Here is a 21,010-nt window from a genome sequence, read left to right on the forward strand (position 1 = left end):
ATAAATTTCACCTGAAAGCAACAGAAAATTAGGAGCTAAAAGCCTTTAGTGGATCGGGACTACAGGAAGACTCAAAGAAGGTTACAAAATTTCCTGTTTTGGAAATAAATCCACACCGAAAAGCTGGGGAATGGCAGAATTTGTATCTGCAGCTGCAGCGTCTCAGCGGTTTTGTGTCAGCCCCCCACCCAGCCCAAGGCGACAGCCCTGTTGTCACTGCTTGTTTCCTCAAGCAAACCTCCCAGCACACCACCTGCCTTGGGAGCGCCCTGGGAACGGGTCCGGAGCACGCAGGGCTCGGGCAGCTGTGCCCTGGAGCCAGCGGGGCGGAGGGAGCAGCGCTGCAGGGAGAGATGCCCGGACAGAGAGAGCAGAGCTGCTGCTGCTGCTGCTGGGAGAGCCCCAGCAGCCACACCTGTGACACAGCCCGCTCCTCTCCGTGCCCGTCCCTTCTCCAGCGCGGCCGTGACACGGAATGGCAGGGATGCACTGCCCCAGCCTGTGCCCTGCCCCAGCCGCAGGGCTCTGCCTGTCCCGGTCACGCCTCCCTGCGAGAGCGAGCTCTCTTCCCTTGGCTAGATAGCCACGGAAACCCGAGGCTTTGCTGAGATTACAGGCTCCACTGGCCAGGTAAGAAGTGTTTGTGAGAGCTGCTCAAAAATCTCTCCCCGGGTGCCTCTGCCTGAAACACACATCCTTTGCTGAAGTTGTTCCTGAACAAAGAGGTACCAGAAAAGAGATTGTGACAGGGTGAAGAATTGCTTGAGAGATGAAAATAGGAGATTATTACTTAATGGTTTGTTTAGCAATAGACAATGTATTCACAGATATCCCAGAGTAAACCGGGAGATGACGGCCAAAAACCTGGGCCAAGGCACAGGAACACCCGAGGCCGGGCTTTCCCCACCAAGGGCGTCGCCTCTGCCCCACACACCCTCCCAAACACCCTCCCACCTGCACCGGCCTGAGGCACGGCATACCCGGGGGAACACCCGGCCCCCAGCTGACAGCCAGGAGAAGGGCTGGGCACGGATGAAGGCACGGACAGAGGCACGGATAGCGGCATGGATAGAGGCACGGATAGAGGCACGGATGAAGGCACGGATGGAGGCACGGATGGAGGCACGGATGGAGGCACGGATGGAGGCACGGATGGAGGCACGGATAAAGGCACGGATGGAGGCACGGATAAAGGCACGGATAGAGGCACGGATAGAGGCACTGAGTCTGGCCGTGCCTGCAGCCTCACTGCGTGCACGGCCAGGGAGCAAGGCTGGGCCAGAACCGGCTCCTCGCACTCCTCCTGCAGTTTCCAAGCCATTTTTAAACGTTCGTATTTCAATTCACCTGCTCATTTTCAACTCTCCAGAACACAGTAACTGAACTTCACACCCATCTTTCTCTGCATTCACCGTCACTGCCTTTTACACCCTCTCAGCAAAAATTCTGTCTCTGCTGGGAAGGGGGCAGAGAGCGTGGCTTCTCCAGCGTGGCCTCCCCGCGCACCCCAGTGAGCCGTGGCATGCAGGCAACACCTCCGAGCAAGCCACACCTGCCCCTCGGCCGAAAATCAGCCATCTGCCTCGCCGGATCCCCGGACCTGGGTGTCCAGCTGTGAGGCTAATGCAATACAATTTATTTTTCAATCAGCCTCCGAGGCCCTGCAGCCAAATGCTGCCCAGGAGGGGCCGTGTCCGAGGGGCTCCTGCGGCAGGAGTGGAGGCAGACGCTGCCGCCAGAAACCCCGCGATACTGTCCTTCCTCTGAGGGTAATTCCAGTGTTTCACTCCGAAGCACACGCCCGAGGGCTCCAGGTGTAAACCCCACGCATTTCGTGAGCCCCCTCCCAGGCTGGGGCCGTCACCGCACGGCGCTGAGGAGCAGCAGCAGCCAAGCGAGGTGGCTCTGCAGCCCCTGGGCTGAACCCCGCCACACTTCACAAAAACCCCCAGCACCCATTTTCAGACTTCAAAAACATTATTTTCATTAAAACAAGTTATAAAATGCCAAGATGGGAAAGCATCTGATATTTATAGAGAGGAAGAGAAATGGCAACATTGTTTTAAAGGATCTTTGTTTTGGATGCACAAAATTAAATAGGTCTGTTACGAGAAAACAGGCAATAACAAAAAACGATTAATGGCAATCAGCCTAGAAACTCTATTTTTTGATTTCCAAGAATCACAGATTCCACATTCTTCATCATTCTGTGCAAACACGTTTTCTATGCCCTATTCAGACTAATTGACTTTGCTTCTCTGGATATCATTTACCTAACTATTTAATTCAATATTTTACAAACATCCTGACAGCACCCGACCCATTCATCAAAACATGCGGATGGTCATTTCCACCCCTAAACTAGGAGGATTACACAGATCCTTCACAATCTTTACCAGGATCAGTCTGTTCCGTTCTCTTCTCAAAACCTGAGATTTTTTGTTTTCCTCTCAGCCTCTAGTCACAAATCAGCCTTTTGTCTCTTTCAGTAAACTGCTTCACATTTATTTTAAAGCAATCTCTCAGTAATTCAAATTCCCGCTAAGAGCTCTCCGGACCCCTATTATTTCCCGATGACAGCCGTAATTGCGGCTCCGCTCTCCGCCCGCTCCGCCGCGGTTTAAGGCGGCCCCGGAGCGGAGTCGGGCGAGCCCCACGCCTGGGCGAGCCCCACGCCGCCTTCCCTGCACCAAGCCCACGGGGGCACGACTAACGGGGATCCCAGGCAGAGAGGAGTCACCCATCGCTGCCTTCCCCGGTGAAAAACAACAAATGGCTGTTGAAACAAATCGGACTTTGCTTTTATTGCTTGAGCATAAAGTTGAAACTAAATCCTCGATATTTCTGTGTAAGGTTATGCTAAATTCTCTTTTTATTTTATGTTTTGCAGGCGAAGTGACAGACACGGCAGTGGCCGCTCGGAGCTGGAATTTACAGGCCGTTTGCTGTGATTTCGGCTGCTAAATGGGCTGGTCCCTGCTGGCCCCGCGCATGGGCTCCCCTCGGCCCGAGCTCCGCACCCCGCTCTGCCGGGAGCAAGAGGCAAAGGCCGGGACAACACACGGGAAATGATGAAAAGGAACGGCAGAAAGTGGAGAAGGTGTGCAAAGTGTGCTCGGTGCCACACTCGGCAACTCCGACGCACAGACGCATTAATTTCAAATCGGAAAGGGTGTGCGAGGCTGCACTGACAGCTACAGAGATGGAGCTGCTGGAGTGCTTTATCATTTTGGAAAACGATTTCTGCCTCTGCTAGAAATTGCTTGGAGCTGACAAAATACAGTCGCTGCTTCAATCTTTAACGTTTCAAGCTAAATTGAAATGACACCTTTAATCAATGGATGAGACCATAGAAGGTAGAAAATGAGCATTGCTATTACCTGTTTTAATTGCATACTTCAGAGTTGTTCTGCAGTTCAATAAAATTTCTTCCAAGGTCTGTGGCTGGTCTGCCAGTTCCCAGTTATATTCCTGGAGCAGCTCGTTTGGGTAATGGAAATCAATAACTTTTGTTGATCTATCAAAACTTTTCACCACATACTGAAGTAAAATGTCCACAACGTCTTGTAGGAAAGACATAGTAGTTATTTCTCCATTGCATGTCGGCAGAAGATCTGGGAATGGAGAAATTTAAAAGTTAACTTCGTTTTATGACCACATGCATAGATTCTGAACAAAGCCTTCTCCCATTTGTGTTTACAAAATCTTTACACTGTAGTCAATAAGAATAGGTTTTGTTTTCATTTAATAACCAAATTGGCAAGGTTGTATTTCGAGGAATGTCCTGAGAGACAACAAGATTTAATATCCTATCTAAATTGGCCAATTCTGTCCACAGTGTATTTCAGACTAATTTTTAAGACAGTGAGAGCAGGGAAACAAGACAAAAGGGAAAACGAATCTCACAGGTAATAAAGATTGAGCAACAAATGCTACAAGCAGCACCTTTAAAACTGTCATTTGCCTTGCAATAAAATACCTTCTTGGTGACTCTCCTCTGCCAGTGACTTGTTGATAATTTAATGCCTTTTTCTGAGACAATGCTGCACGGGGTCTTGGTGTACACAGAGCTTTTGTTTAAGAGCGATGGCTCAGTCACACCAGACTATAGTGGAAGCCCCTAATTTGGGGTCCCGGGCTGCCGAGCAAACGGGAGAGTCCTTGGCTATTGCATGTCGGCGGGGAGCTGGGAACTATTCACTGGAGGAGACGACACCTCCAAGGTCAGAAAAGATGAAGTGCAAAAATATCTCGAATTAAAGCAAATGAGTAGGAGAGCACTCTATCTCCCTCCTCCCTTTCAACCTTAATTACATCGCAGGGTCTTCAATGAGAAGGTCGATGCTTTCAGTGCTCCTTTTAGAAAGAAAAAGCCGCGGGCTCCAATACACGGGATTTTACTGCTTTGGGTTTTTGTTTTCGGGATTTTTTTTTTTTTGTTTGCGTGATTTTTTGCAGATCTGAGAACTGCCCGGCGGGGACCAGGGCTGGGGGCGCAGAGCTCGGCCGCGCACCGCCGAACCCCCCACGCCTCCGCGCAACGCGGGCGGGCGCGATTTCCCGACCAAGCCGCTGGTTTGTTCTCGTTAGTTTTAGAGAAGCAGCCTGCCCCGGGAGCGCCGTTACCTGTTGAGTGCAGAAAGGCGTAATTCACGTCGGCTTTCTGACAACCGCAGGGTTTTTTGTCGCAGGTGCAGGTCGGCCTCGGCTCCGCTACCCCCGGGGCTGCTGCCTTGGCTCCGGTCTCCACGGGCTTCTCGGCATCTCCGTAGAGCAGGGCTTGACAGCGACACGGACACACGGCCTCATTACCGGGGCACGGACCCTCGTCCCCCGCCCCCCCGGCCCGGGGCAGGTCCCGCGGCGCTCCCGGGGCGCGCTACCGGGGCCTCCCTGCCCTTACCGCAGAGTTTGTTTCCGATCCCTCCCGTGAACTTCTGGGCAACCTGACACCAAGCTCTGGCTGCAAGAGAAAATCGAGCGGCGGGTCCGTGGGGCGGGAGTGGGCTGAGGGCGTCTCGCCCGACCCCCGGTCCCGCTCCCCAGGAACCGCCTGCCCCGCCGAGCCCCGCGGCGCTGGCCCGGGCTCGAGTCGCCGTCGGACCCCGCTTCGTCCCGCCGATCCAGCGGGGGACTCCGGGCACCGGGCAGCGCTGTCACGGCGGCTCCGTCGGGCCGGTCCCGCCCGGCCGCTCGGCGCTCTCCTACCTGTGCCGGGGCTCTCGGCGGCGGCGGAGCCCTCCTCGGCTCCGAAGGGCCAGAAGCCGGAGCCGGGGCTTGCCATGGCGGAGGCGAACCGGCGGGGCGGGCGAGGAGCGGCGATGTGCAGCCCGGGCGGCCCGAGCGAGTGTGCGTGAGTGTGAGGGTGCGGGTGTGTAAGAGCGCGCGGCTGCGCCAGGCGGCGGCGGGCGGAGGGGCGGGAGCGCCCCGGGCACGCGTGGGTGGGAGCGTCTCCCGTGGGCGCCCCCGGGGTGCGCTCCGCCGAGCTGCTGCTGCTGCTGCTGCCGCTGCGGCCGCGCCCCGCAGGCGCCGTGCCCGGGACGGCGGAGGTGCCCGCTGAGGCGGCCGGCGGCGACGGCTGTTCTAAGGCGTGTCCGCTCCCTGCTGCATCGGAGGAGCGAGGGGCGGCGGTGGGAGGACGCTGGCACTCGGGGCAGACCCGAGCTATGGGCGCTGCTTGAGCTGGGGCTGCAGCTGCCTTGGGGGGCGAAGGCGAGCCAGGGTGCCTGTGCCGCCTTCACCCCACCGACCGTCCATGCGCCGCAGCCCGGCGAGGCGGGTTGAGCCGCCCGCTGGGCGGAGTGGAATGGTAGCTTTCCAAGTCTTGGCGTACGTGGCCGCAGTGGTCCAGCCTGGTACATCGAGGGGAAGGTTGACACTACGGGGAAGTGTCCTCAGTCCTTTAAAATGCAAAGCGAAGGGAAATCCCCCCCCATCACACCTCGCACTTTTGCACCGGGGCACCTCCGCACTTGCCCGTGCCGCCGGCGGTCCCGGGGTGGGGAACAGACTGCCCCCGAGCCCCCGCCGTCCCATGGGCCCGGCCACAGCCACGGCGGGAGCCCTGTCGAGCCGGGCCGGCGCGGAGAAGGCGCTGGAGGGGCCCGAGGAGGCTGGGCTCCCGCTGTCCCTCCTGCTCCCGGACAGGCAGGGGCGTCCTGGCTCCTTCGGACGTGCTGGAGGAGCCTTGCGGCCGCCCCCGCGTGTCCCTGGAGCCCCGGGGCGCTCCCGGGGGCTTCCTGCGACATTCCGGCTGGGGACCCTGCTGGCACCGCCATCCTGGCTCCAGCCCCGAGGAGGCAGAGACGGGGCCAGACGGGAAGAGCACGAGAACAACTGTTCCTATTTCCTTCACGACGTCTCTGAAGGCAACCAAAGCTCCCTTTTCCACCCAGCCGGATCTTGACGGGAGCGCTTCCCGGCCGCGGCTGCCTCTCCTCTGGCACAGGAGGGATTTCGAGCCCTGGCCTTGGAGGGAGGCAGGCGGGACCACAGCAGGTTAGAGTGTGGCTCTGCCGGGACAGCTGGGCTCGCAGGGCCCCCGCGCTGCTCGCAGCCAGGCCCTGTGCTCAGCCCCGGGCATCTCTCTGCTTTTCGTAGGCACCCACATGGGTATGAGAATTGCCCACCATGAGACCTCACAGAAATGGCTCAATGCTTTATAACACTGCTGTGGCAGGAAAGCAGAAGAAAACCAGTCCAGGCATCTCTTGGTGTGAAATTACAGTCTGTTCCAGTTGCCACATCACACTGGCTTGCACACAGACAATAACTCCAGCCTTCCATGGCCAGAGGCTGCTGTGAGCCCTTCCCTGCCTTGCTCACTCACGCCCCAGTCCACAGTGTTTTGTTGGTTCTGGGTGTAATTCAGACACAATCAACCGTATCTCTGCTTTGTACATTTTTATTTACTGTTGTATTAATACATGACAAAGCAACTTTGGAACAGATTTCAAAATTTTAACAATTTATAGCAAATTTTACATTGCAGTACGTTTTAATCCAGTGCACAGCCTCGTAGCTAGTCACAGATCAGGAAGCCATGGTTATCTGTCTCTGGGGAAAAGGCCAAACCCAGCCCCTGTGGCTGACTGCTGCCGCCAATTGTCACATTTAGGAGAGCTGAGGAACGGAGTAGGATCAGGCCTTTATGCTGGCATCATGAAATTTGCCTTCTCTTGCTTTGCAGCTGGGAACACGCAATTATGAATCCTGAAAGGAAGCGCTGCAATTATCTGTGTGGTTTCTGTGAAATAAGGTCTTTTGAATACGGAATCAGGGGGAAATTTGAACACTGGGGCTATTGCTTTTATTTTCATTTAATTTCTAGTGGAACTGATTAAGAATGATCATTACATTTCAGCAGCAATCAACCAGAGAGTGTATTTCTATTCCTTTCTTGGTACCCCAGAGATTAAGATTCCTAAAAATCTAATGCAAATGAGAACAAAGCAAACATGATTTAGAAGTTCATCACTTAGTCACAAAGCTCAGAGGCAGAGGAGAGGGCTGGATATACTTCCCATAAATGAACATCTCCAACATAAAGATTATACACATGATATTGACCTTTAAAACTGGCTACTAGCTTTACAGTAAAGTCAATAATGAAATAAATTGCCATAGTATGCTATCCAGTTAATTGTATACATTTTCATTAGAGGGACACTTGCCACAAACAGGTCATCCCAAAATTTAAGCAATGTAAACTAAAATAAGCAGAAATTCCCCCATGGTGCTCTTGTAATTTTTTTTTTCCTGTGAAACAATTTATTAGAAACAATAACTAAGGTTTTCTGAAGTTGAATATGGAAATTAGAAAGCTTAACTAGGGAACTATAAAGTAAATTATTTTTTTGATTGGGTGAGACTGATGGAATGGAAAAAAAGAAATATGCGCTGAAGAAAGTAAACAAGACTTAAGCTGTTTAATAATTTTAGGATGTAGCAATGGTACATGAAAGAAAGCTGATTTTTTTCTTAGGGAAGAATAGGATAGGTGACTGACAGTGTCCCTTTGCAGTGGTGTTGGGCTGTAAACCACAGTAATTCACATCCACATGAACACACACATAAACTTGAAACATTGAAGATTAAAAAAAAAAAAAGGAAACACATGGTATAAAATGATAAAAAACAATTATGCTAATAAAAGCCAAATGGCAGCAGGAGCAGCAGCAGCAGCAGCTAGAACTGCTGGATAAGGCGCCGGCGCTGCGAGGTCTTCCGCAACAGCCGTCTGTAGTCATAGGGATTATCTTCGGCTTTGCTCTCTTCCAGGGGTCTTTCTGCAACCCTCGACCTGGGGATTAAGCACAGAAGTGTTTTAGAAATTAAAGTCAAAACATTTACCTTGGCAAACACTCCTAATCGACTGCTTAACCTCCACCCTTGTGGGGGAAAAATAAAAGGAGAAAGAAAAAAAAATCAGCTGACTTTGCTAGGCCTCTTCCTGTGCTGCACAAAACAGGCACCTCAGAACAAACACATTATATGCTAGAAGCAGATGAACACAGAAGAACAACATGTTCTCCTATGAAGGGGACACAATATAAGGACATAAAAACGTTGTGAGCGTGGGGATGCTTTTCAGTAGCATTTGCCTGATGGTTACTGCACCAGATTTTGAGTTGACATAAATTTGTTTGCTCTGTATTTAACCTGCCTTTGGAGTTCACTGTAAGCATCCATCTCATTTCATTTTATTTTCAGAAGGCAAGATGCATTTTGGATGCCACCTCTGACAGGCTGGAATAGTGATGTGGCATCAGCTGTTACCATGGAGCAAGATTAAACATAAAAGACAATTATTAAAAAAGTAAATTACTCTAAAATAGTTACAAAAATTTGTAGTGTTCTGCACTTAAGGTGCCCCCACTACTGGTCCTATACCAATGTCAAAGGTAAACTGCTAAATAATAAGTACTCAATGCTTCACTTCTTGAAGTAGATTGAAATGGCTAATTTAGATACTATGTGAAAAAAAGACCAGAAATTAAATACATAAGGTGCACAAAACTTTCTACATTCTGAATGTTTTACAAACATTTCCTTTATTATTACAGATGTGTTTTCAAATTCAGTGCTCATCCCAGGCTTGGCGTTTCCCTTAAGACTTTGAGCTAGATAGTTTTCCAAGCTTTTCTTACATTTAGGAACATGCAAGAAGATACAATTATATCAAGATACATAGATGTGTGTTAGCATGTGTAGTATGTGAATGCCTTGGCAAGAGTGAGAATATTAATTTCCTTAGCCTGGCAGTGGTTACCCTCTATTGAAGTCTATGTGGGAAGAGGGGAGGTTGAGCAAACCCTCCCTTTGGGGTTTTTCTCCTGGCTGTCCACCTTGGCGAGGTGCATGCAGGCTACAGACACCTGTGCTGCCACAGGACAGCAGGAGAAGGAGGCAGTCAAGCTGGAGTCCTACCTGCAGAAAACATGCAGAAAGTCTGGTGCACATCCACCCCACTTAAAACCTAACCAGAAATACAGTTTTTAGGTTCTGCATCAGTTTTATTTTTATTTTAGATCAGAAATGCAGAATGTCTGTCCATATGGCTCTTGGGAAACCAAGAACTGGAATTTCTCCCTCTTGCATGGGGAATATGTCAGATATTCCCATTTTGAGATGGGAAATTTTAGCTATATGTTTTGCAAGAGAGTTTTGCAAAATTTTATGTCTAAAATAATAGATTTATGTGTAATTTGAAAGTGCATTTCTTTTCTTTTTATTAATATTTTGAAAATGTCAACAAGGATAATGTTTATTTTTTCCCATTACTGTTTTGTCTGAATTACCGCTCAGTAGCTCGTAAAATGGAAGTCCTGCGCTCAATTGGGTATCTCTTCCTCCTTGTGGTAGTACTGCTGTCCTTGGAGCTGGAGTCAGTAGACGAAATTTCTTGGTAGTAGATATCTAAATCTAGCACTTTGCTCAGACTGTCAATGAATAAGAACACCAAGTTAACAGTTTCACTTTTCGATATTATTTTCAGCATACAAACCCAAGGCAGCCAAATATCATTATTCTGTTTATGTGTCAAAGATCTAAGAAAAAATATATGTAGGCACAAAAAATCAGCCTCTGAAGTGTGGCTGCTGTACAACATAGATATTGAGAATTTTGAAATGCTAAATACTTTTATATATTCATAAAGGAGACACAACTGAAATTTTTGGGGTTTGCCATTAGACTCAGTGAAGAGGCATTTTTATGGTATAATTAATCTGGTTTATTTTAGATGTCTCTTTGAGCAAGAGATGAATAATTTTCCTAAATATTAGTATTTTTTTCTCTGAGTGCAAAAAGACAAGGTAAAGCAACTAGTTCAGATATGGGTGTCAATAATGCAGATATCTCTTATTTTGTTAGGTGAATGCTATCCAGGGTATTGTACATTCAGAAAAAAATCAATCCCAACATCCATTTTAGAATGGCTAAGGAAAGAAAGAATATCCCAAAAAGAAACTGAATAGAGAAGTTCAGAATTCAATCCTCACGTTGTTATAAACCAGAAGTAATTAATTGATTTCACTTGCTATGTTCCACTAATACGGAGTCAGCATATGAGAGAAGATGCAGTCAGGGAACTGGTTAACTAGATTTAAGATGAGTGAAACCTAACTGAGGCAAATGAGAGAAAACACGAGATTTTGGTGTGTTAGGGTTTTTTCCCCCTAGACTGGAGTCAATAGGTGTGAAATTTTTTAGGATCCAAATGACATGAGAAAAAAAGCTGAAAGAGACCAAACATGGGGGACGTGGATATAAGGTCAATCCTTTAAGCTGCGGCATAACCGAGTGCAATTTAAACTGTGCTTGAATAAAGCTCAGTGCTGTGAGCATATTTTTATAAATGTAATGTCATGAAACATCCTCTAAGATACATATTTTAGCCAGGGAATTTGTATTCTGCAACAGTTTGTACTGAGCTGAGGCCAGTGCAGAGAGCCCATGCATCTGGCAGCTGTGAGCAGGCTGCCTCGCACACGGTGCCACAGCACTGCCACTGAGGGGGCAGCAGGAAAGCCTCACTATAGACACACAAATAAAATAAACCTGTGATGTATGTCAGGAGCTGCAAACCAGGTCTGCTGCACACATAAGGATCTAAGATATGGATACTATGTTGTGTGTATAATAGGAATATCATAATATACCTATTGCTTCCTTCTTTTCTGCAGAGATTCATCAAAATAGGCTACTTACACTGGGAAGAAAACACTTCTGGTTCAAATTTCAAGGGCTACTCTTCTTTAGCTGTTACTCATAGTGATTGTTTTAAATTTTTATTATCTATTTCCAGACACTCATATATTTTTAGGAGAAAATTTTGACAATCTGTATTTTTGCTGACAAAAAAGAACTGGTTGCCCATTTGCTTTGACTAGAATTTTAAGCACCTTCAATTATTTTCTGTGTCAGAACTATCTTTGATGTGGACCTTATCTTATTATAATGCCTGTGTTACCATGGTAAAGGACCATGTTTTAGGAAAGCTGAATTCTGTAATGGATTTTAGTCAACGAAAATTGCATTTTAACTTTGTATACATGTCCCCCTGTGAATCACCAAATTATCATTCTTTTTTCAATGCTTTATTCTCCTGGTTGAAGTACAGCTAAAAACTATTCTAAAGTAGTGGAGTGACAATAGTGACATAATGAAAAAAATTACCTTTCTTTTCTTGGTTTCCGTTTTTCATCTTGGATTGATTTCTAAGAAAATAAAAAGTAATTAAAAATACTAAAAGGAAAGCTTATGCAAACATACAATTCATTGATGTTAGGTAGGAGAGTATTGTATATTTTTCAGTAAAAGAAATGATAGAAAATGAGCAAATGTCCCAGAAAACCCTCTTTTAAGAACCTTTGAGACTGTGAATGAGATTACCATTGTTGCTCCCAAATTTGTTGCCATACTCTGAAAAAAAAGCCAAAGTAATGATGATCAGAACAGAAAAAGGAGATCTAAAACTTTCAAATAGCTATAGCTGTTTTAATGAAGTTGACAACATTATCTCACTGAGGCAAATTTACTGTGATGCCATGAGAATTTCCATTAATAGAAACAATGCAGTGGGAGGACGCATAATCCTGTTCTCATTAATGCCAACGTAGTCTTCACACAGGTTTAGTAGAATAAAATGGACAAAGGCCCCATTTGAAAACAATATCATAGGTGACAAAAGAACCTTTAGGATAAAAGATTTCTAAAAATGTAGAGGAGACAAGATTTATAGGGAGTGTGAATAATTTCTTATCTCTAATAGAGTTCTATCCCTACAGCCAAAACAATGCTATGTTGCAGCACCTAACACGTCATACTTCAAAGGCAGTGTTTTTTAGTGGTCTTAACTGTGTTTCTTGCAAATGAGTGAAAGCATATTAGAACTGGGACTGTAAAGTCACTGAGAATCAGAAATCCTGATGGACTTCAATATGCAGGCAAATGAACATGGCATATAATTCCAAAATGATAGGCTGATTTAAAGAAATATACCCTGAAATATAATTCTAATGCCTTATATAAATAATGGGCTATTGTCAGGCTTCATTTATACCTATATACTCCTGCAGGTCATCTGATATGCGAGGAGATGTGTGAGAATGTAAGGTGTCTAATTAATGTCTATAGCATGATGTGAGAGAAATATCTGATTTTGCAAAAGATAGAGAATTTTTTTTAAAAAATGCACTCATATTGTGTTTCTTCACATTCATATGATTTGCGCTTGATAATAATCTGTGAATGCCTGAAGATCACAGAGATTTTTAACAAGGTAGAAAATCTGTAATAGCTGGGAAAGCTGACTACCATCTAAAGCTGACTACCATCTAAAGTTAGAGCTTAATGATTTACCCAAGGTCTAAGAATTTGACAACTAGTAGGTCTCCTTTCTAAGCTTCAGTGTATAGATATTTATGTTGAACCCTGACCAGTGAACCTCATGTCAGGAAGGTTTCTCTTATTCACACCTTCTTGAAAATACAACTCATTGAAGTTAATATTGATTAATATCTTGAAAAGCTGCTGCTAAAACATTGATTAAAAATCTTCTGGCACTACTGCAGCTTTTGTTTGCATTGATACCATGGCTGTTTTCTGGTACGGAGCTGGTCATGAAACAAATTAGCTCTCAGAAAATACTATATTCCTGACCTTATGGTCTTAATTTCCTGAATAGGCATTTGCTTCAGAATTGTGCTTCTCAAAAATTTCTGAATACAGATTGTGTAATGCCTTTAATTTCAGTCCTTTCTATCAACAATCTTGCTTTCACAAAACAAATTTTGTTAGTACATGCAAAATTATTTTTAAGAATGTAATTTCTTTTCAGAATATCACTGTTCCAAAGCTGTGTTATTCCAGAGTTCCAGAATAAAACATAGCTGTATTTGTCTTTTTAGGTATGCCAGACACAACCATCCCTACAGGCCCTGGTGACACCTTCTGTTGAAAGGAGAAGCAATTGCTACGGTTAGTTTATTAGCTGGCTTCTCACCGGCTGTTAAAATAGGTCACTAAGATACAGGCACCTCGAGCAAATCAGTTTAATTGCTTTTTTTGTTGGAAGTGCTTTCTGAGCTGCTTTTACATTTTCACTCTTTCTGCTTACTTTCTTGCCTTTTTTCCTATGTTTAAGGGCACTGAAGTCAAGAGGGGAAAGCAGCACTCGGTCTCTGAACTTGGACCAAAGGCTATATATAGCGACACTCAAATCCATTAGTCTCCTGAGCTGTTGGTGTTTGCCAATGCCTTCATAATCACAATCTGACACATTTGTAAAGGAAGTTACAGTGTGCATACTAATACAACTTATTTTAGTATTTGCTCTCTCTGCAAGATCAAGTACTAATTTAGACGCTCAAAATAGCTCCAAACAAACCTGTGCCTCTCCTGGTTCTCTCCTGTGACTTACAAAGAAATGATGGCGACAGGGCACTTGATTTGGGTACTGAAAATGCAAATGCTACTTATGCCCATAATGAAAATGTGTTTAGGTACAAAAGTAAATGCCAGTCTGACATAGCTCCCCAATCTGGGTAACTGTACTTCCATTTCAAGTCTTATTTGAAGTTAAAGTTTGTGGCCTGCCTCCTTTCAGCAGGACACAGGTTTTATATTGCATTAGAAAAGAATAATGGGAATTGGGCAATTAGAAAGATAGTTTAGGTGGGAATTATCTGACAGTTTTAGCCCAGAGAAGCTTCTTAAACTCACATGTATTAGAGTGTAGTAGGTGGAGTCTTCTGGATTATTTAATGTCTTGGGCTTCCGTGGCCTTCTGGGGGGTCTCTGCATCGGGCGAGAGTCTTCTACTTTGGCCACAACTGTAAAAAAGCAGAAGACAGCAACGCTTATTTCTTCACAGAACTGGAGACCTTTGGAAAAAACAGGAGAGAATTTCACCAAAGGGAGAAAAAAATCCACATAGTCACTTTTACTGCTTGCAGTAATTCAAGTAAACAACTGGTTTGGACATTTTCATCAGCAGCCAATGGGTTTATCCATTTGAGTCCTGACTGCCCACAGGGACAAATGCCACATAATAATGAATGCCAGGCTGGAACAGCCCAGAGGTCTGCCTGGCACAGGCCTGTTCTTCTGAAAAGGGCTGATGCTCCACATTCAGAAAAGGGCTCTGAAGTGTAATGGCTACTGTGAGGCCACTGCCTGGTAATGGGGACCTGTGTGGCACAGGTGATGTTTTTTCAGACTCAAGTCAACCTTTAAGGTGCTGAATGAGGGAACTAGCATTAGGCCTCTGTTTCAGAGGTTGTCCTCTACATTATCACAGTGAAGATTTTCCTCCAGGTATCCTGCTGAGGCTTTTCATTTCAAGCCAAATCATGTGCCACTGGGCAACACAGCATGACCATGTCCATCACATCCTATGTAGTCTATGTTAGTGTACTCAAATTCTGGTCTCTATTTCTACAAAAAACTTTCAACTAACATGTGAAAAATGCCTTCACTCTAATAGAAATTAAATCAAGATTTTAACAAAAAATGGAACTACTGTTCCCTGGCAGTCAAATAAAAATATCTTGGCTATTTGCTTTTTGAAAATCTGTATGAAATTCTGACAGTGCTTGGGTTCATAGGCAGTTTGTCACAGAGACAACACTGAATGCAGGGTTCCTAATGCCTAGGGAGACCACAGAACTGGCCCTGGAGGGACAAATGAACAGCCTGGTGAGCCTGGTCTCCTTCCCTTCAGCTGCAGGAAATGTTAATGGTGACAGCAATTCCTCCATGGTGAAAGAGAAGGGGTTTGCACAGCAGCAGAACACCAATGGCAGAGATGGGTCATGGGGTGGTGAAGGTATCTTGCATTATCTGAGGTATCTTGCATTATCCAGTGAGGTTTGATCTTGTTCTTGTCCCATTACAGATATACTAAGGAAAGTCCAGGAGAAAAAACATCTCCTCATTCATAAATTAATATGGTGTGAGGTTGGCATGGGGATCTAGATCCCAGTGAATTACTAAAGTGTTTTTTGCTGATATAATCAATTTCCACATGAAGTGACTTTAGGACCATTTTGTTCCCCTATGACCATCAGAAATCCTTTTACATGATAGAAATAGAAACTCTCCCATGTACAACAGACATATTTTTAATTAAGGGTAAGGTAGCACGATAATTTAAAATGAGAAATGATCAGTAATACATCAGTGTTGACTCCTGCAAAATTAGCTGTTTAAGTTTTTTGTTATGTGTGATAAATAAAGGCTTGTAAAGGTCATGGGTATACAGAGAAGCCAGGATGAATAATGTTAATTTAAATTGTATTTGGATAATGATTACATTTACTGTTTTAGTTTCTTATCTGAAATGCAGACTGGTTTTTCTGTAAAGAATGAGCAAGTATCTTTTCAACATTTTGCACCTAAGAGAACAATGGTGTTTTTCTAAGCCAGGTTACAGATAATACATGTTAAACAATTAATTTTAGATGAAATAAATTCATTTCAGCAACCTGTATTAAAAATAAGTGAGATTCCTTGATTTCAATAGGTACAGCAGGCTTGACTGGGCTCTTAATGTGGGTTGTTGCTACCTTGCTGTATTTCAAATGGGCCACCTGGAGTTATCTGACTTTCCATTTGTTTGAGAGAAGAGGCATATCTTCCCTATTTTATTTTTAAACGCAACTGGAGTCCAAAGTGGAAAGACCACCCTAAAAAAAACCCCTCAAAATTCAGTGCTGTTGAATAGAAACACCTAACTCCCTGTCTGTAGGACATTCAAAAATTTTGTCAGAGATCATGACTGCATGAAAATCTGAAAAAAGAAATGAAGCCAATTTGGGGGCTCTAGGAAAATCCCAATGAAAAGGTTCTCATTATGCCTAAAGATTTTTTACTGTCCCCTAAGAATTCATCACCGTATGCTGTTACATTATTTAATTCATCAATGTCAAACAGACAAAGCATTATTGTATTCTAGATTACAATTATTCCAACTGAAATTACTTGTATACTTCTTGTGTGTGTGCTTTGCATTTGCTTCTTGAGTATATGCTTTATACATTCAAAAAATACCATTTTGACAATGATAAAGGTTTCAGTAAAAAAAGAGCTTTTCATCTCAGCTCTTGTGTTGTACATATGTGTAAGATGTGCAAAAGAATTGATGAGGAAGAAATACCATGTTGGGGCAGGCAATCTTCTAAGCTTGGACCTCTATCATTCCTTTTAAAAACTGAATTTGGACTGAAAATGAATTTCTGACTTTTGCCTGCAAATTACACAGTAAAGTTGTAAAGTTTTGCTTTTCTTGTTTCACCAGGAAGGGAAGCTGTGAGTTCCTCTTGCACTTACATTTGCATGTTCACTGCTACTGAAATTCAGAAGAGGTGGTAGCTACTTGCATTGGATAACACAAAGTAAAATTTGCTTTTTTATTAGTTTCTGATAAATACAGAAATAATCTACCTAGTAAAATTAAAGGTTGGGGGTGTAAATTAAATACCCAAGTGTGATAAATGATGAGTTTGATGGACTTGTTTTCCAGATGGCCTATTCTTTTCTGCAGCAGGCAATGAAGCAGAAAGGAGGAGTGAAATAATTCACTTATTATCAGGGCAATGATGTTGCTTCTGAGTTCCATTACATAGAAAAGGTTTTTATTGAAGTCCAGTCTCTCCATAGGAAAGTCTCTTGTAGCTTATTTTCCCTTAAGACTTCATGCATCTTTAGCAAGACCTGGCCATGTGCTATGCGAAAGGAAAACCAGTGTTTCCCCTCTAACAGTCATTTAAATTGATATTTTACAACACTGGTACAAAAACCATTCCCACAGTAGCTGTTGAAGTGCTTTGGAAGTGCCAGGTTGGCACTACCACCCCTGTCCTACTAGAAGGGTAACTAAGATGCACAAAGACACATGGAGACTTGCTGAAGGCTACACCCTAGTTAGTCATTAGCAGAGCCAAGGACTGGGCTGTGCTGAGGCTCCCATCTCTGCTGCCAGCCCACACCCTGCTGTTGTAGCTACCTGAAGAGGTGCTGTCAATGCTGGGACACCCCCCTTAGGAGCAATGTGTAGGAGAAACTGGAAACTTTGATGCGACACAGACATTCCCTAAAGGTTTATCAGGAGGAAGACAGATTAAATAACAGGTTGAAATGGGGGATTTTCCTCCTCAGACTTCCCAAGTGTATCGAGTCAGTACTTGGTTAGTCAAAACCCCCAAAAACACAAACGGAAGAGGTTAAGCCAAGGGTGATAATAAAAGTTGAAGTTCTTCTCCATGACAATAAATGAAATACAGAAGGGTCAGGAAAGGCATGTGAACAGTGTGGCTGTGAGATAACATTAAAGGTTCAGTAAATCTAAGAAAAATTCTTTATTCACATCAGTATTTCAGTTAGCTCATTTAGCACTACAACAAATGTTCCTACCTAAGTTGCACACACACTCAATTCTACAACAAATTAATACTTTCATATTTAGCCCTCACTCAAAGCTCCAAATAGGCTGAAATGTGCATACAATATGTATGTGTATCCTGAACGCCACCACAAACTGCATGAACTGAGGAGAGCTGCATGTGCTTGAAATGTTCAAGGATGAGCAAAAAATGTTTGAATAAAGATGAGTCAGTATCAACAGCCCTTTAGGTTGAACTGGCTGTACATTCTGACATACAATGATAAGCTTGGAAGACAGCAATCTCAAGGAATCAACATCTGTGGAAGCCAATGTAAATTAACTATGACTTACAACAGATTTCATACTGAAGGCTGGAGAAATAGTGGTTACAGCTGTGATAAATATCTAAGGGACCAAAGGTCTCTATCTATTAAGCCACCTGGAGAAACAGACAAAGCCATCTTCACATAATTTAAGTGAAATGTTACAGGCTTGATTTAGAGCTGGTCCACATCTTAGGGAGACAGAAGTATAAAGCCAGGCTCAGAATTAAGCAGGAAGGAAAACAAAAGGAAAAGCAGTAATTTTCTAGGTTTTGTAGAGGGAGTTGAAAGTAATCCATAAAAACGGAAATACAGCAACTGGAATTCCAGGACTTGATAATGAGAAGCTAATAGTTATTACTGCTTACAACATTGATGTGCATACCTTTTTACTGTTCTAATTGTACACAGCATGAGGATGCAACTACTCAAGTTTGGGATTTGCACTGAGAAAAGCACTGCTCTTCAATGTTCTGGTTAGTAACTTTTAGGTATTTTTAATTCATGGGATGTTTAACACAGCCAGATTTGGAAATTACAGCTGATGGCTACAAATACTTAGCAATCTGGAAAAAAACAGAGGGATTACTCTGGCACAGACCTAGAAGTAGAAACTGCAAGAGACTGAGAACTTTCAGATTGTGTACAGCAGAGGTTGGCAGTGTTTGATCTCTCACACCTAAGTCCCACAGCCCCACCAAGGGAAGCAGTTTCAGTCTCTGGCTGACACTAATACAGAATGACAGAGTAATAAACATGGAAAAGACCTCTAAGATCATCAAGTCCAGCCTTGACCACCTTGCCAGGTAGACCATGGCATGAAGTATCATGTCCAGCAGTTTCTTAAGTCAGAAAGTGACTTTTTAAAAGTCACCTCCAAGGATGGTGACTCCACCACTTCCCTGGGAAATCCATTCCAATGCTTAACAAGTCTTTTTGTGAAGAAATTCCTCCTGATGTACAGCCTGCACCTCCCCTGTTGCAGCTGGAGGCCATGTCCTCTCATCCTGTCTCCAGCTGTCTGGGAGAAAAGGCCAACCCAGACCTGGCTGCACCCTCATTTCAGGCAATTGTAGAGAATGATGAGGTCACCCCTGAACCCCCTCTTCTCCACTCCCCCAGCTCCCTCAGCTGCTCCTCATCAGATTGTGCTCCAGACCCTTCACAGCTTTGTTGCCCTTCTCTGCACTTGCTCCAGCACCTCTCATTTCTCCAAGTCTGGTGACCCTGGATTTTCAAGAGAGGATATTTAATGGAAATGGCTGTATTCCACTTCCACAACCTCCCAGACCTTGTGCTCTGCCATGGATCTGAGCAACTCCCAACACAGATCTACATCCTGGCTGCGTGGTGCCCAAAGGACCCCTCCTGTAGCTGAGAGCCACCAGCCAGCAGTGCTTGCCTTCCATTTTTCTCCAGTCCCACGTCTCAGGGCTCCCTGGCTGACTACTCACTTGCAAGGAAGGAAGTCTGACTGGTGGATACTGCTCTGCTCAGCCAGTGCTACACATGCTCCCTTTTCCTTGCAAAGCCTGACCATTAAATTCCTGTAAATAGTGCTTTGACAGCCTATAGCAGCAGGAATCCTGGATGAAAACCCTGCTCGTTTTATTGCCTCATTTCGTTGAAAATGTCCTCAGCTGCATTGGGGTTCCTCATACCATGTAAATTTCATTCTAAATATAGAAAATTCTCTTCCTGAGATTTTGTACTTGAACTGTCATTTAATAAGTAGAGGGATGAGCACTATGATTCATCAGGAAAAAAAAAGAAAAAAATTTCTTCCCATAATGATCAAACTCCCTTCACTTCAGGCTTTGATCTCAAAAAACTTGACAGCAGCCATTTGTGCATCTGTTCTGACACCACAGCAACCTAAGGCTCACTAGCAGTCCAAGGGTGCAGTTCTGGGGTGTAGCCATTACATTTGGCTGAAAGCATGTTAGAAGCAAATATAAACTACTCAGAGATTCTAGCCACGGGGAATTTTGGTTTTTCCAGGAACCTTGTGTGGCTTGCTTTCTGCATTATATAAAAACAAAGAAACTCATTTAAGAACAACTTAACCTTGTGGATTTAAGATTAAATTAACCTTTTGCTCAGATGTTCTTTGAACTGCAAGCTTTGCATTTTTATTGAAAACAAACAAACAAGCAAGCCATTTAAAAAATGTGAACATTTGTCACAGTATGCCATCAGCTGTCCCCTCAGTTCCTCCCCTTCTATGGGTAGCAGATGTAATAAAATATTGTGTTACTGCACAATGGCCACCTACCCCAGACAAAGGCAGCCAAGCTCTCCTATCTAGCTATAAAATACAATTCATGTGCAATTCATTCTGTAAAACAACATATATAACTAGTGAAGCTGATGAAAAAGTGTAAATAAATGTAAATGATGGATGTAATTACAAATAAATAAATACGAGATGATTTAAAGAACACCAAAAGCTCAACAATCCCTGCCTTCAAAAGAGTAGGACAGGAGAAGCAGCCACAGAGGGAAAGCTGCAGTAAAAGCATATCCTTCTGTAAATAAATGTGTATAAATCTTACTATAACACATAATGTAGGCAGGGAGATAGGAAGGTTCCTCCCTGTTAAAAAGGCAGCAGATCACCTTGTCTACCTGCATCACTTCAGCATTACCATCTGCAGGACCTCACCTCAACTCTTCGGGGGTTTGTAGACATTTTACTATATTGCATAGAGGAAGAAAATACGATATCCAGAATGTTGGTAACTCCTGTGTTTTAGACAGTACAACTTAAATGAACTGAACATAGGCATAATGTTACTTA

At 44.5% G+C, this 21,010-nt stretch overlaps 2 protein-coding genes and 1 long non-coding RNA gene across 9 annotated transcripts in view; 1 reads left to right on the forward strand and 2 right to left on the reverse strand.

Moving 5' to 3' along the window:
- Positions 1 to 5,411, reverse strand: part of GAD2 (glutamate decarboxylase 2) — a 38,637-nt gene extending 33,226 nt beyond the window's left edge. Inside the window, exons 1-4 of the mRNA XM_005480335.4 lie at positions 5,209 to 5,411; positions 4,904 to 4,963; positions 4,627 to 4,779; positions 3,381 to 3,614 (exon numbers count right to left, since the gene is read on the reverse strand). Of these exons, the coding sequence (XP_005480392.2) occupies positions 3,381 to 3,614; positions 4,627 to 4,779; positions 4,904 to 4,963; positions 5,209 to 5,284 (523 nt within the window). The 5' untranslated portion in view covers positions 5,285 to 5,411. The remainder of the gene's footprint in view (positions 1 to 3,380; positions 3,615 to 4,626; positions 4,780 to 4,903; positions 4,964 to 5,208) is intronic.
- Positions 2,586 to 3,513, forward strand: LOC141728152 (uncharacterized). Its single transcript, XR_012578933.1, has 2 exons — positions 2,586 to 2,758; positions 2,891 to 3,513. It is a non-coding gene; the product is annotated as an uncharacterized LOC141728152 (long non-coding RNA).
- Positions 5,412 to 6,888: 1,477 nt separating the features above from the next.
- The window catches only part of MYO3A (myosin IIIA), a 116,505-nt gene continuing 102,383 nt past the window's right edge, over positions 6,889 to 21,010 (reverse strand). For 4 of the 7 annotated variants that reach the window (XM_074534705.1, XM_074534702.1, XM_014270694.3 and 1 more), the window contains exons 33-36: positions 14,227 to 14,336; positions 11,680 to 11,720; positions 9,801 to 9,941; positions 6,889 to 8,302 (exon numbers count right to left, since the gene is read on the reverse strand). In XM_074534705.1, coding sequence (XP_074390806.1) covers positions 8,188 to 8,302; positions 9,801 to 9,941; positions 11,680 to 11,720; positions 14,227 to 14,336 — 407 coding nt within the window. In that variant the 3' untranslated portion in view covers positions 6,889 to 8,187. Of the gene's footprint in view, positions 8,303 to 9,800; positions 9,942 to 11,679; positions 11,721 to 11,772; positions 11,926 to 14,226; positions 14,337 to 21,010 lie in introns of those variants that run through there. The other 3 variants (XM_014270703.3, XM_074534717.1, XM_074534712.1) reach the window with 2 other exon arrangements.

Source organism: Zonotrichia albicollis, chromosome 1, assembly GCF_047830755.1.
Source record: "Zonotrichia albicollis isolate bZonAlb1 chromosome 1, bZonAlb1.hap1, whole genome shotgun sequence".
NCBI classification, from domain to species: Eukaryota; Metazoa; Chordata; class Aves; order Passeriformes; family Passerellidae; genus Zonotrichia; species Zonotrichia albicollis.